Raw genomic sequence first — 14,698 nt, 5'->3', positions numbered from 1 at the left:
ACAAATTATTTCTATTCTTTGCTTGTTGTCTTTAACCTTTTTATGCCAGCTTACACAGGAACTTATTGTACTTTATGAAAGGAAAAAAATCTTAAGTATGGGTAGAAACAGAAGATTCACTCTTATCTGCACTGATAAGGAGAAAGGAAGTCATCCATTTCAAAGTATCTTTAACAAACTAGTATATAGATAGTGTTATTGATTCTTTTCTTTCTAACTAGCCTTTCTTTTTCTTCCTCACATTATTGGTACTTAGAATTAAATGAAATTCCTGAACCAATTTTATTTTTCCTTTATTTTATTTTTACTATTTTCATTTTGAAAATACTGTTATCTATTATTGTGTAAACTAATTTATATGTATTAATATGAACATTATTAACAATCCAATTGTGACAGAACTTAAATTTCCCACAGACAACTGAAAAATAAACTGCTAGAGTACAGCCTAATTATGTAGAGAAAATAACCACACAGAAAAGGACTTACAGTTTCCTTTTCTATAAAGATTGTCCTAGAACTTTAAATTTGCTGTTCTAAACACTCCATCAACCCTGCATCAGTAAGTAGTCCATTTGTCTAGCCTTTTGTTTCTTTATCTCTAAAATGGCACGATTATATATTTCCCTTCATTGTTCTTGTCAGAATAATGGGGAAATCTGTTCATACAACTTAGCATGTGAAACATACAAAAATACTGGATATTGCTACTACTATTATTCTTTCTATAAGTAGACATTTATAAATTATGTTCCCAAAGCTCAGAATTCTGCCCTTGCAAATTGACATTCATATATGTATATATATATATATACACACACATATATATATATACACATATATATGGAGTTAGTTTTGTTGTCTATCTAATAAGTTGTTCAAATGAGAAAATTTATGTAAAACATTTAATTCATTAACCAGTAGGCTTTTCTTAGTGTATTTTATGTACTATTGTCTCTGCAAGCCTGAATATTCCTCACATTTTATAACCTGTGAATGTTCTGTTTTGCTCTATAAATAGAAGAATAATGGTTTTTAAGTGAAATCTCTAGAGACCCATTTTCATTTTAAAATGTGAATCCGCTTAAAGAAAGAAGCCAGGGAAGCAAGGAGGAGTTAAAACATATTGAAGTATTATTCATAGTACGCAGAGCACAGCACAGAGTGCAACAGGCATTTCTAATTAAAACAGAGGAGGAGAAGGTGGGGAGAACGCCCCCAAGAATTCAATGCATATCCTATGAAGTTAAGAAGCGTGAGGGAACGGTAGTTTGGGGAGAGATGGGTGAGAATGTTGAAAGGGGAGACATTGATCAAGATGCATTGTATCTACAAACTGCTTTTTTAAGTGGCAACTCCTTTGTCCAACTACTTAAAGATAATAAATTATACATGAAATGTACCCACTGCCTTATATACGAAACTGTAACCCTTGTGTACATCACTTTGACAATAAATAAGTAATTATGCAGAAAAAATGATAAAAAGATAATAAAATAAAGAAAATTTTTAAAAGATTGGGAAAGAGGGAATGATGAGGCAATGAATCAGATAAGTCCTGAACTACACTTTTTCATTTTGACTGTGTCCTCAACATTCAGGTAACCTAAAACAATAGGTAAAATTGAGGGACCTGCCCTGTTTAGAATAATTGGATTTCAAGTTGGATCAAGGATGGATCTCTGTGTTGAAGCAGAAGCAGCAGTCAGAATATCTAGTCCCTGAAGTGTCCCTCAGAACCTGTGATTTCTCACATGAGGCAAACTGAGAAGTTCTGGAGAAGAGGAGCCAGTGTGCAGCCCCAGGCATATAACACAGTCTTAGAAATCATAAGTGGATATGGGAACCAGACCCAAATGAAATAAATGGGATTATGCGTTGAGCATAAAAATAATATTTCATTGAAATCTATTTTGATGGAAAGTGGAAGTAGAGGGTCCATAGTTTCAGGGATCAAGTCAAGGCTAGGCAAAGCACTAGTAGACTACAAATTAAAAAAAAAAAAGAGTGTTTCATGACTGTAATCCTAGGTACAAGAGAGGAGAGGTAGGAGAATCACAGTCTCAGGTTAGCCCTGAAAAACACATGACCCTGTCTGAAAAATGACTAAAGCAAGAGAGCATTGCAGGCATAGTGCACATTGTAGAACACTTGCCTAGAAAGCACAGGTCTTAAGTCTAAAACTCAAGGAGAGAGAGAGATGCGGGGGGAAGAAGAGGAAAGGGAAGAAAGAGGATGAGGAGTGAGGGAATAAGGGTGTGTGAGAGAGAGAGAGAGGGAGAGAAGAGGGGGGAGGGAGAGAGAGAAAAAGAGAGTAGAAAGAAGAGAAATTATCTTTCAGAATTACCTCATGTGGGGGAAATGCTGCTATGTATGAACCATTGTTTATAAGCTTACGGATACCTAGAAAGAGAACAAGAAAACAGAAACAAAAAATTTGAGCCAAATTCAGTGAAATATACTCTCTGAATCCCAAAATAAACTAGTATATGTATGAATTATGTTTAAATGCGTGTGTGTGTGTGTGTGTGTGTGTGTGTGTGTGTGTATATAAGGGATAAATAATTCAGTGTTCTTAGCCACAACAGCTATAATCTGTGATGTGCAAGATGCCCACACACAAAACCACTCTGCTGAGGAATAACACCCATTTACTTATAATCACATGTTTCAGGAACAATTTTATTTTTTACCCTCAAAGCAACTAAGTTTGGTCAAGTGACAGTCATTCTAGCCTTCCTCCTCAAATATTTTGGGAGGTTATTGTACTGGGAAATCTTGTTTACACTTAGCCAAAGGGGCATAAATAACAATGTGTCACAGTCAAAATATCCATTTCAGTGGGCTCTTGTGTGACCTTGTACACACCGTGCTGGTGAGAATAGGCAGTCAGAAAACCTTTTTGGAGAATAATATTTATTGCAATGTTATTTATGTTCATAAAGAATTAGGAATAATTGCACAACTGAAACTGAGGAAGCCTTTTATTTTTATAACAAAAGTTTTTCATTATTCAGTACGAAAGTTAAATCAATTAATTGGTACTTTGCAATTAATTCTTACTTAAGGCTTACTATAGAATATGGTTCAACTATTTGAATGTTTTGAAAATGTATATTGGGCTTGAGTAAAATGCTCAGTAATTTTATAAAAGGGGGCAACAATAATAAATAATGAATGCTTATAATTTTTATTGGTATTGTATATCTACATATTGTATATATATGTTTAGAATACTTTTAATTGCAGTTAGAAATAATTTTATTTTAAAATCAAATGTCTGGTAGAAAATGTATCAGGGGTTAAACCTAGGGCCAAGAATGTGCCTGCAAGTACTATACTTCCTAGCTATACTCCAGTCCTTCCCATTTTAGAAACGTGATCTTGAGAGAACATCTGGCTAATTTGTACAGGTTGAATTAGTGATTCTCCTGCCTCAGCCTCTGAAGTAGCTGAGATTACCGGCATTGACCACTGTGCCTCACTACTATGTTATTAGAGTGTAAATAAACCTATGCTGTTATCATGTAGCAGGTTTTTGGTTCAGTTAAGATTCTGATTTCTTTCTTTTTCCTTTTTCTTTTCTTTTTTCCCTTCCTGGGGTTTGAATTCAGGGCCTGGGAGCTGTCCTTGGACCTCTCTGTGCTCAAGGTTTGTTGTCTACCACGTGTGCCACAGACCATCCCACTCCTGCCTTTTCTGAGTAGTTTATTGGAGATAAAGAGTCTTGTGGAGTTTCCTGCCTTGGCTAGTTTCAAACCATGATTCTCAGACCTCATTCTCCTGAGTAGCTAGGATTAGAGACTTGAGACATTGGTACTGGCTTCTTCATATTTCTTAAAAAAAACCACAAACCTCATTTATTATTTTGGATGAATTTAACGAAATAAAAGCTGTCCTAAGGTACATGCATATTCACATTCTGATGCACTCCTAAAACATTTATTATTTTTGATTTTTAATGAAAGGTAGCGAACTACAATGTATGGAAACTATGTTCCTTCTGTTATATAGTCACTTAATGAATGAAGTCAACTCTTCAGTGGCTAAACAACAATTTTGCTAGAAGTGTGTTTCAGCAGTAGAGACCATGCCTACCAACCATGAAGTCTTAAGTTCAACCCCCAGGAATTCCAAAACAACAGCCTCAATGATAACTCTGTTTGTAACAAATACATACTTTCTCTGAGCTTTGATGTTCTTACCCACTTTTGATATCCCATTTTCATATTTGGTACGCTCCAACATGTGATAGACAATCCTGCTTCTAGTAGCATTACTGAAGAAGGTGTCCTTATTGTTTATTATGAAGCTGTCAAGATAAGGAGATTGGTTTGAACACGCAGAGCTCAGCAAAGCAGAGAATTCTGTCGTAATTAAAAGTTCCTGGGTAATCAACATTTGTTTCCCCTTTTGATTCTAATACATGCAAAGTATACTAAGTTAGAACCCTTGCGGGGAGCGGGGAATCAACTAACAGAAAATGAAATACATGCATGTAAAATTCAGTGAGCTACCAAATATTCGCTTTATAATTTTTCAGTTTATAAGAAAGTCTTGTTTAGAATGGAGAGACTAAGTTTCCTACTGCCTTCCACAAATGTTCCACTGCTGTGAGCAATGTGGCTCCAAATAGGATAAATTAAACATTGGTATAATCTTCATTCACACTCTCCAACCGAGCTTTTCCTGTTTACAGAGCTTGGAAATCAGTAATAGATCTCCTCTGTCCTTGGTAACATGTGAGAAGAATACAAGGAAAGGTCCATGGGAGTGCCCCTGTTATAAAGAGCAGCATTTTCAAAGTGCAATTAATTTATAATATAATGGGAGTCTGATAAAAGTGGAGTGAAGTGGGTCTCCTCAGCTTCTGACTCTTCCTGTTTCCAGAAACATATTTCTGACTGATAATGTGCCATTTCCCCAGGCATTTAGTCCTGAAGTATTTAGTCTTCTAGGATCCTTGTGTTCTCATTCTCTGCACTCAAACAGCTTTCTCACTAAGTAATTGGTCTAATGAACTACCTCTCCCCACCTCTGGCTCTGCCTACTTATGTCATTGTGTCATTGCCTCTTGCCTAGACTGTGAGAAGACTGTTCTAACCCAACATTCAATTTTTCACTGGATTCCCAAAGTATAACGTTGATTCGTAGAGCACCCACTAGTTTCAGTATGTCATCAACTCCATTAGGAGCATGATTGAATGTCTTATTTTCTTCCAAGGAACTCAGTACTTGCACCCTTATTTTTTACAATTCTGTTTCTTAGCTAATTATCTATCAAAGTATAAAATTTACCACTACCTCTAACTTTCACATATCTCTTCATCATGTTTTTCTCGACCTTTAATGTCTCTCCTTTTCCTCATCTCCCTCTATTTCAGTATCTGGTAAAGTAGACTATGTCCTTCCAGATGGCTTCTCAGATCCTGTCCTCTGAAAATGGCCCGCTTATTTTTTTTTTGTAAAATATGCATTTTATTTGTGTATTTCCAAACACACTGATTTTGATCTGTGAATCTATCCATTGTATTAGACGCTGAGCTCTTCCGCATCTAGTATTATACGTATCATCTCTTTACTCAGAAAACTAGGCTGCAGAAGGAGGATCTGTCATACTCATGTTTTCTTTTGTGCTAAAATTGAGTTCTTTAGCATTTCCAAACAACTATTTTTTAAACATATGTGTCATTTTTTTTCATGCAATTGCCATTATGGGGAAATTAAACATGACACAAACAAACAAATAAAAATGATTCTAGGTAATATCTAGGAATAAAAAAGGAATGGCATATAGAAGGTGGAGAATGGAGGTGGTGATGATGGAAGAGGAGTAGAATACAATAATAAGGAAAATGTTATACAGAGATCTAGAGGCAACTCTTGTCTGACAGAGAAAAAAGAAACAGCGTGACTATGTCTGAGAATTTGAATTATAGCTCAGATTATTATAGCAGGAGCAAATAACTGGTGGGAGACATAGATGCTAAAGGATGAATGTGGCACAGGGTCTTCAACCTTGGTACCTCCACAGTAGAAAATTAAAAATTGAATTGTTTTGTAAACACAAATGGGGAGGTATTGGGAAGATTAATTTAGAAGGCATTTGCATGTGCTGATTGATAGGAAAGTTTTCACAGATAAGCATATTCCTTATGTTTTCAAAGACAGTAGTATTTCTAGTATTTTTTTAAAAATCTGATGTGCCACAGATCCATTGGAGGTCCAGTAAGTGTATATGTATAGTGAAAAGGTGAAGATGCTCCTCAGAGCCTCTTTCTATACTTGTCACACATTTATATTTTCATAGAATTATGCAATTCAAAACTTTTAGACTCCTGGACATGACTCCAGAGTTAAGTAGTGAGACAAATACAATATTAGAAAAGTGAAGGTTTCCCACTGTTGCCTGGCTATATCACTCATTTGGTGGTCTTGAATTCTGGTTCATCCTTCCTTTGACAGGTTACTCCAAACTGTGTAAATGGAATGAAAGCCTTGGTTCTATACTGAATTGCATATTTCTCTGTCTTATGTCTTCCCTGTTTAATATACTTATAAATTTACAGTGTTTGTTTGTACAGTTTGACTAGTATTACCACGAAAGTAGAAGACAGAAACTGTGTCACAATCTTCTTTATATATTGAATTGTGACATGTAGAACTCAGCAAATAATATTTAAATACATATCTACATGAATAAACATAGAATATCACAGGTAGGTAAAAAAGAGGAATAGAGAGATCTGTGATTCTCTGAAATTATTTTACTATATTTTTAAATTAAACTAAACCAAAGTAGATTAGTTAATAAATATAATAATTAAAAAGCATGGTTTTAATATATTACAATATTCTATTATTAATTAAACTTCTTTTATTATCATTAGTACTATTTTTATTGGGTGATTATCACAGTAATTGTTTTTGAAAGGAATCTAGACAACCACATAGATTTTGGATTGTTTCTTGTCTGTCTCTAAATCATAAAATGAATGAAAAATTCATGATGTTGATTCAGTGTTGTTCAAAAGTGAAGTATGTATTTTATTGCAGTGGTGTATTTGCTGATTCATTTAGTAAGAATTGAAATGGTCACTGATGTCTTCTATAATTAAACTCCAGGTATCAAAAGCCAGCAAGGCAGGAAGGAGAAACAAAAAGGAACTCACTGGTGAATCCTGGCTCGGCTGAAAGGACCTGTATAGCAGCCAGACTCCTCCAGGTCTGGAAAAGCTGACTTGTCTAGAACCATTGGGTTTTGGGCCATCCATTTTTTTATTCTTCTGAAATAACTTTGTACCCTGCAACAAAGTCATATTGTAGAACTAGATTGGGTTATATTCAAGAGCAATCACTACTCACTATAAGACCCTTAAATACTAAAAGAGTCCCAAAAGACACATATACACCCTCACCCACACATTCTGTTCCCACACAGAATAAATAAATAAGAACACGAAGTGTAAATATTAACACACTATTTATGATGTCCTGTGAAGCAAGTTTTAACATTATCTGCAATAGGTAAATTGAATGGCAAGACAGGATTGATTCTCCATATTGGGCCTTTCAATATTTGGCCTTTAACAAACAACACTCAGATAAAATTTTAAGCCAGCAATGGGAAGGCAGCAAATACTGTATCCTAAGAACTATTTCATTCGTGTTTACTATGGTGAAATTACTATGAAAAATTTGAAGTGTCAAATCTGTTGTGAAATTTAGGATGTGCAGATCTCGATCTGTTCTCTACCAACCAAGAGGACAATTTATAAGTCTCACCATTTTCACTTTTGGAGAGACCACATTATATTTTAGCATAAAATAATTAATAAACAGCCTTAGCATTTATTTTACTGCGTTTTATTGTAAAGAATGTTTTTTAAATACTATAACTATTATGTCAGAGGCAATACAGAGACGTGTAGAAGATATTAAACAGCTCATACACTAATTACTCTAGCTTTTGAAAATGTATTGCCTTTAGTAAGGAATATAGCAGGATTATAACATGACTATCTTAATTCATCAGATGATGCTCCTTTACTTAAATATGCCACATAATTTGGTAAATTCTTTTAGTATTGATTCTCTATCCCACTTCATTTGTATACACAAAGTAAAAGAACAAAAGAACAATAAGTAAAAGATAAAATGTAATGTAGTTGTTTATGGTTCAAAATAATTTTTTTTCTATTTATTGTCAAAGTGATGTACAGAGAGGTTACAGTTTCATATGGGTACATTTCTTGTACTGTTTGTTACCTCCTCCCTCATTCCATCCTCTCCCCTCCCCCTTTCCCTCTCCCCCCATGAGTTCTTCAGTTGGTTTACACCAAATGGTTTTGCAGGTATTGCTTCTGGAGTCGTTTGTCTTTTTATCCTTTGTCTCTCGATATTCCCTTGATATTCCCTTTCACTTCCCTAGTTCTAATACCAGTATACACAGTTTGCTTAGGAAAACTAATAGATAAATAGGTAATAGATAGAATGTAAAATGCAAAAATAAAATATAAAGTAATGGATAAAATGTAAAGTAGTTGGATAAGATTCAAGATTCTTGGTATTTGCTTAGGATAACTAGCAACTGAATTTTAACTTCATAAAGCAAAAACAATAACATGAAAGATGAACATAATGAAACACATGATATAGTGTTCATTTTACTTATAAAGGTGATTAATAAAGAAAGAAGACCATTACTTCAATATTAATAATCTTATTTCTTTAGGATTTAACTTGCAAATATTTATCATAGATGTTTAGACACTAGGTAACTGAAACTAAACTATTATAGCTTTATACAAATAAACTTTTCTTGAGATTTTAATATAATATTTTTATTTTGCAAATATCTGAATGAAAGATGCCTAATTCAAAGGAAAATCCACTAATGATGCAGTCAAAAGTCTCACTAACTGTGGTAGCATACTAATGAAACAAAGATATACATCATTCCACATTGAACAGATACATACATACTCATACATATGACAAAATTAAAACAATCTGCAGTTGTAATTTTATATATTCCAACATTTCAGTGACATTGATTTTATCATTTAAAAAATACTTGGGATTTTGCTACATAGACCAAGATTTGTATAGGAAATAGAGTTCATTCTAAATCAGTACCTTTCCCTTACAGAAATGCTTGTGTGGCTTTAGAAACACCATTAATTTTTTAAAAATGAGTTCAGGATTTATTTCTGTAATATCAATTCTAATTTCAAGTTATTTTCCTCCAAGATTTATGCTTTTATCATAAAATCCTACCACAACTAAATTTTTATTGAAAGAGAGACCAACATTCTCTAGGGAATAGTCATTAAATCATCTTCTAACACAGACTGTTTTTTCACATCATATAGATTTCTGAAATGTAGTGTCTTTATCCTACAGTCACTGAGAACATCATACCATAAAATATTCTTGTATTTTGCCTGTTGAATTTTCTTTTCAATAAACAAACAAAACACACACACACACGGGCATGAAGCCCTGTGTTTGTGCAAACATTAAGTGGAAGCTTCTTTCTTCCAACTAAACAGTCAACAGTGCTACATTGAGGTTTTAAGAAGGAACTGTTGAAAAGGAGTTCATTTTCAATATGAGGAAGCCTAGGTGTCAGAATAAGAGCAGATCAATAATGCAAAACGGGCTCCATGTATCATTACATGGGCATAGAAGCTAATGTTTACCAAATCTATGAAATAAGAGTACTGACTTGAACGGCCCAGTCACTGCTAGGTCATCTTAAAATCATTGATCTACTGACAATTACTGCATAACGATCTTTAAAATAAACCCCTTCAGATGGTAGCTTGCAATTACAATTACCCTCCTATAACATATCATGGAGGTTTCCTGAAATGGCAAAAGTAATAGTAACAAAGAAATCATCTGATTTTTCAATATTGCTAAAGTTAATGATTTTAGTATGTTGAATTTAGTCACTTTGGAAATTGTTTCAACAATTGTTAACCAATAATTTACAACTGCTGATACTGGGAATCAAATAACTTTTATTTTTTTCCAAATGACTTATTGGTCAGAGACAAATTATGCATCACCCACCAACCTGCCCATTGATTTATTCCTCTGGTCAGTGTAATAGCATTTTTTCCTGAAAACAAACAAAAAAAAATCAGCTGAGGAAAGCAACAAGAAAACAAAATGAGAGCTATATGATTGATGATATTCAATAACATTGAAGAATTCAAGTGCCCAACTTTCATATGCTTAATATTTTAATACATTTGGAATAAACCAGGTGAGTATAATATAAAGAACAACATAGTTACATAATTTAAATCCCAAAATCTAAGTTTCGGTTAACATAAACAATTTCAAAACGAATAAATTCTTCCCAAACATTTTGTTTTTATTTTTTTCCAAAGGTCTGTCTTCTTTCATTTAAATACACTAATCATATCATTTGAATAGCTTCATTTCTTCTTTCATATAACGTAAACTGGTATCTCAATTTGATGGGAGAATCAGAGATGAACTGCGTTTAGCAAAGGATCTCGTCAGGTCCTCTTACGAGAGGCGCCTTACTGTTTTGAGAATGTATGTGAAAAGGGTTATAGCTCAAACATTTTAAAGGGTAAGGTTTCTTTCTGTCTTTACAACATTTTGGAGGACTTCTTTTGCACTGTAAGCTTCTATGTAATTGTGTCACCAGCATTAACCAGTGTATCCTCAATCTAAAACTCATCACTAATCTCCATTCTCCTTTATTCTTCTCTATGAATGAATTTGATAGACCAAATTCTTTCCTACCTATAATATTCTATCCCGTAACTTCTAAATGGAATACTGTCATATAGAAAGATGGGTTAATTTTTCCCTTAATTTTCCCTTCTTATGATTCTGTTCTTTTTTACCTTGCATTTGATATATATTGATGCATCATATGTACTTGCAGATAGTTATCTTAATCACTGTTCCTAGCCAGCTCTTAACAGCCAGTTGTTGATTGTAAAGCTTTCTGGGAGAGCCAGCCAGAAGGCCAGTGGATAGGTGAGCTACTAAGGTCACTGCTCTAGGGAAATCTGAGCTACTCTACTTTTATTTATTTTATGTTACTAGACTTCTTTCATGCTTTTTTTTTTTTTTTGAGAATTATCCTTTACATGAATGTGCTTTAAGGTTTGTCCTAACTGTGTAAGGTGTTAGTACACTGGCCCCTCAAATTCTTTATGTTTGTAATATTTATTGGAGGACTGCAGGAAATGTAAGCTTGTCTTCATGTAGAGACTCTGAAAATTTCTGGATGATTGACACAATTTAAATGTGTCAACTATTTTAATGCAAGAGAGAAAGAGAAAGAGAGAGGAGAGAGAGAGAAAGAGAGAGAGAGAGAGAGAGAGAGAGAGAGAGAGAGAGAGAGAGAGAGAGAGAGAGGAACAGGAATCAATTCTGAACCCAAAGAAAAATGCTAAGCATGGGATTTGATAATTACTGAGATGTGTAAATCTAAGGCTCAGTCATTTCTGATTTTATAAACTAGAGCTGTGTGTGCAATGTAACCTTTGAAATACCTCTGGCCTACTTTAGATATATTAAGCTCAGTGTGAAGGCCATGTTTATTTTATTTTTTTATTTTTATTTTTATTTTTTTGGCCAGTCCTGGGGCTTGGACTCAGGGCCTGAGCACTGTCCCTGGCTTCTTTTTTGCTCAAGGCTAGCACTCTGCCACTTGAGCCACAGCGCCACTTCTGGCCGTTTTCTGTATATGTAGTGCTGGGGAATTGAACCCAGGGCCTCATGTATACGAGGCAAGCACTCTTGCCACTAGGCCATTTCCCAGCCTGGCCATGTTTATTTTAGAGGAAAACTAAGAAAGCCATGGCTAGATAATTTAGGTTTACCATACTTTACATATGCAATTCTAGCAGCAGGTTAAACATTTAAGACTTATGATAATAAAAAAGTTAATTGTTTTTGCAGGAATGTTTATAACAAACAAACCTTTCTGAGTAAATTTTTAGCTTTTCCTTGTGGAATGTAAAAAGATTTCTAAGATTAAAAAATTGTGTGGAATGTCTCCAGTAAAAATGTATATATTCATATATATACACATTCATATACTTATATAAGTATATATATTCTTGATTTAAAATGAAATATGGTCATGTTAAATTTTAATCTCCTTGTAAAATCTTTTGAATTTCAGAAAATACAATTTAAAATAAAGGTTTGTGTATATTTCCTTTACTATTCCTGTAGGTTTCCATCCTATGCTGTCTTGAGGGACAGGTTCTAGGACTTTGATCAAATACAAGAATTTCATGTAAAATGTTACATTTCCACCTGCCCTATATAAATGTTCTGTATACGAATTATTGGTACCTAAATTTTTTACTTTTGGTGAAGCTGAAGAGGAAGTTCAAACACTCAACTGATGAATTGTATCTCTAGCTCTTTTTTCTTTTCTACTCTAAATAGGGTTTCACTTTGTAGTTCAAGTGAGCCTTGAACTCACTACCTAGCCATAAATGACATCAAACTTGGATTGGATATCATGAAACTATTTTCTGTACAGCTTGTACTTGAATCGTATTCTCACCATGTGTTGCTTGCAAGTCCAAATTGCAAATGTACTTTATAAATAAATTACAAGTTGGTTACTATGAAGTTAGTTCATGCAACATCTATTATTTAAACTGATTTAGAAAGTTATTCCAAAGTAACATTTTGTTCCAGCAATTTTCAAATTATTTTTTCCAAGAACATTAATTTCAGGTAAAAACTGGTGATATGCTGGGCTGGGGATATAGCCTAGTGGCAAGAGTGCCTGCCTCATATACAAGAGGCCCTAGGTTCGATTCCCCAGCACCACATATACAGAAAACGGCCAGAAGCGGCGCTGTGGCTCAAGTGGCAGAGTGCTAGCCTTGAGCGGGAAGAAGCCAGGGACAGTGCTCAGGCCCTGAGTCCAAGGCCCAGGACTGGCCAAAAAAAAAAAAAAAAAAAAAACAAAAAAAACTGGTGATATGCTAAGTTGTATAATTCTTTCTGGGAAGTTAGTAAAAATTATATGGAATGTTAAAATATTAAAATACCAAAGAAATTAATTCTTTATTATCAGAATCAAACTATTTTAGGATAGTTGTTAAAAGTATCCAATGCCATCCCAGATTAAATGTGCCCAAATCTCTAGGTATAGGTTCTAGATTTACTTAATTATTACTGTTTCCCTAGATAAGGTAATACCTTCTAAAGACTAAGAGCAACTTCTCCCAAAGTTTCTAAATAAGTAGTTATGTATTAATTCAGAAATTCAGAAGATAATGGGTCATAAGTTTTCTTTTTATAACTTCATAGATGTATTTTACTCTGACATACTCTAGGACATACTGTATATTTTCCAAAGATTTATGTTATTAAATTGTGATAATTTTAATATCATTTTCTAAAAGTTTCAGTATCTCATTAATCAGAAGCATTTTTGCAGGCAAGGAGGAAGGAATCGTGAAATAATAACAGGCAAATCTTCAACAAGATGCGAGACAGGAACTTTATCATTTTAATTATTTATCATTTTTCTTCCTTGAATATATAATATAAAGCAAACATATGTGCTATTATTTGTTGTAATAGGCTTAATGTTTGTTTCTCCCCTACCAAAATGTCTACTTGTTATGTATTTGGAGGTGAGATTTTGGATGGTAATCAGGTTACAAAGGTGAAGACTTCGGTAATAGGATCAATGTCCTAAAATGCGTCCAGAAAGCTAGCCAAAACTCTTTCTCCCATATGAATTCACAATCCACACTCGGGATCATCGTAGACTCCAACTATTATAGCACCCTAGTTTTGTAATTTTAGCTTCCTCAACTGTTAGAAATAAACTTCTACTAAAACATAAGTCTATGCTAATATGGTATAGTTTCCAAACTGTATTCATGATTACTTTCCTATAGAATAAAAATATATCTGGGTTTAGTAATAAGTCTAAGTTATACAATGAGATCTAAGTTACACAATTTCAGTTCTCCACTCATAAAACAAAGTAACACCAATATTTGGTAAATCAATCAATGTAATTCACCACATAAACAGAACTAAAATCAAGAATCACATTGTTATCTCAGTCGATGCCCAAAAAGCCTTTGACAAAATACAACAGCCATACTTATTAAAAGCTCTGGAGAGAACAGGAATAGATGGAACATTCCTCAAAATAATAAAAGAAAAGCTGTTGACTTTTGTGGGTTGATTTTGTATCCTGCTACTTTGCCAAAATGGTTTATAAGGTTTATAAGTTTGGGGACTGAGATTTTTGGGTCCTTCAGATATAAGATCATGTCAACTGAGAATAGGGATAATTTGATTTCTTCTTTGCCAATATGGATCCCTTTGATGCCCTCCTCTTGCCTTATTGCTATGGCAAGGGATTCCAGCACTATGTTGAAAAGAAGTGGTGAGAGTGGGCATCCTTCTCTTGTTCCTGAGTTTATGGGGAATGGTTTTAGTTTCTCCCCATTTAATATGATACTAGCAGTTGGTCTGTTGTATATTAGTTATCCATTTAAACTCTGAGGTGAATGTGTTCTTCGAATGGTTAAATTTCAACTCTGAGAATAACTATTTTGTCCTCTGTCTCTAGGCAAGTCCCTTTGAAATGATAGAAAGTGTTCAGGGAATCACAAAGTTTATCTCATTAGCCAAAAGAATTAGAAAAAAA

General features: G+C 33.9%; 1 protein-coding gene across 2 annotated transcripts in view; it reads right to left on the bottom strand.

Annotated features, from left to right (window-relative positions):
- Ano3 (anoctamin 3) overlaps positions 1-14,698 on the bottom strand; it is a 317,815-nt gene that overhangs the window by 77,479 nt on the left and 225,638 nt on the right. For both annotated transcript variants that reach the window (XM_048359642.1, XM_048359643.1), the window contains 4 exons: positions 10,085-10,129; positions 7,173-7,304; positions 4,206-4,312; positions 2,348-2,403 (listed from right to left, as the gene is read on the bottom strand). In XM_048359642.1, coding sequence (XP_048215599.1) covers positions 2,348-2,403; positions 4,206-4,312; positions 7,173-7,304; positions 10,085-10,129 — 340 coding nt within the window. The remainder of the gene's footprint in view (positions 1-2,347; positions 2,404-4,205; positions 4,313-7,172; positions 7,305-10,084; positions 10,130-14,698) is intronic.

Source organism: Perognathus longimembris, chromosome 13 (assembly GCF_023159225.1).
Source record: "Perognathus longimembris pacificus isolate PPM17 chromosome 13, ASM2315922v1, whole genome shotgun sequence".
In the NCBI taxonomy this organism is placed as follows: Eukaryota; Metazoa; Chordata; class Mammalia; order Rodentia; family Heteromyidae; genus Perognathus; species Perognathus longimembris.
The sequence above is the reverse complement of the archived record's forward strand: the minus strand, read 5'-3'. Positions and strand labels throughout refer to the sequence as shown.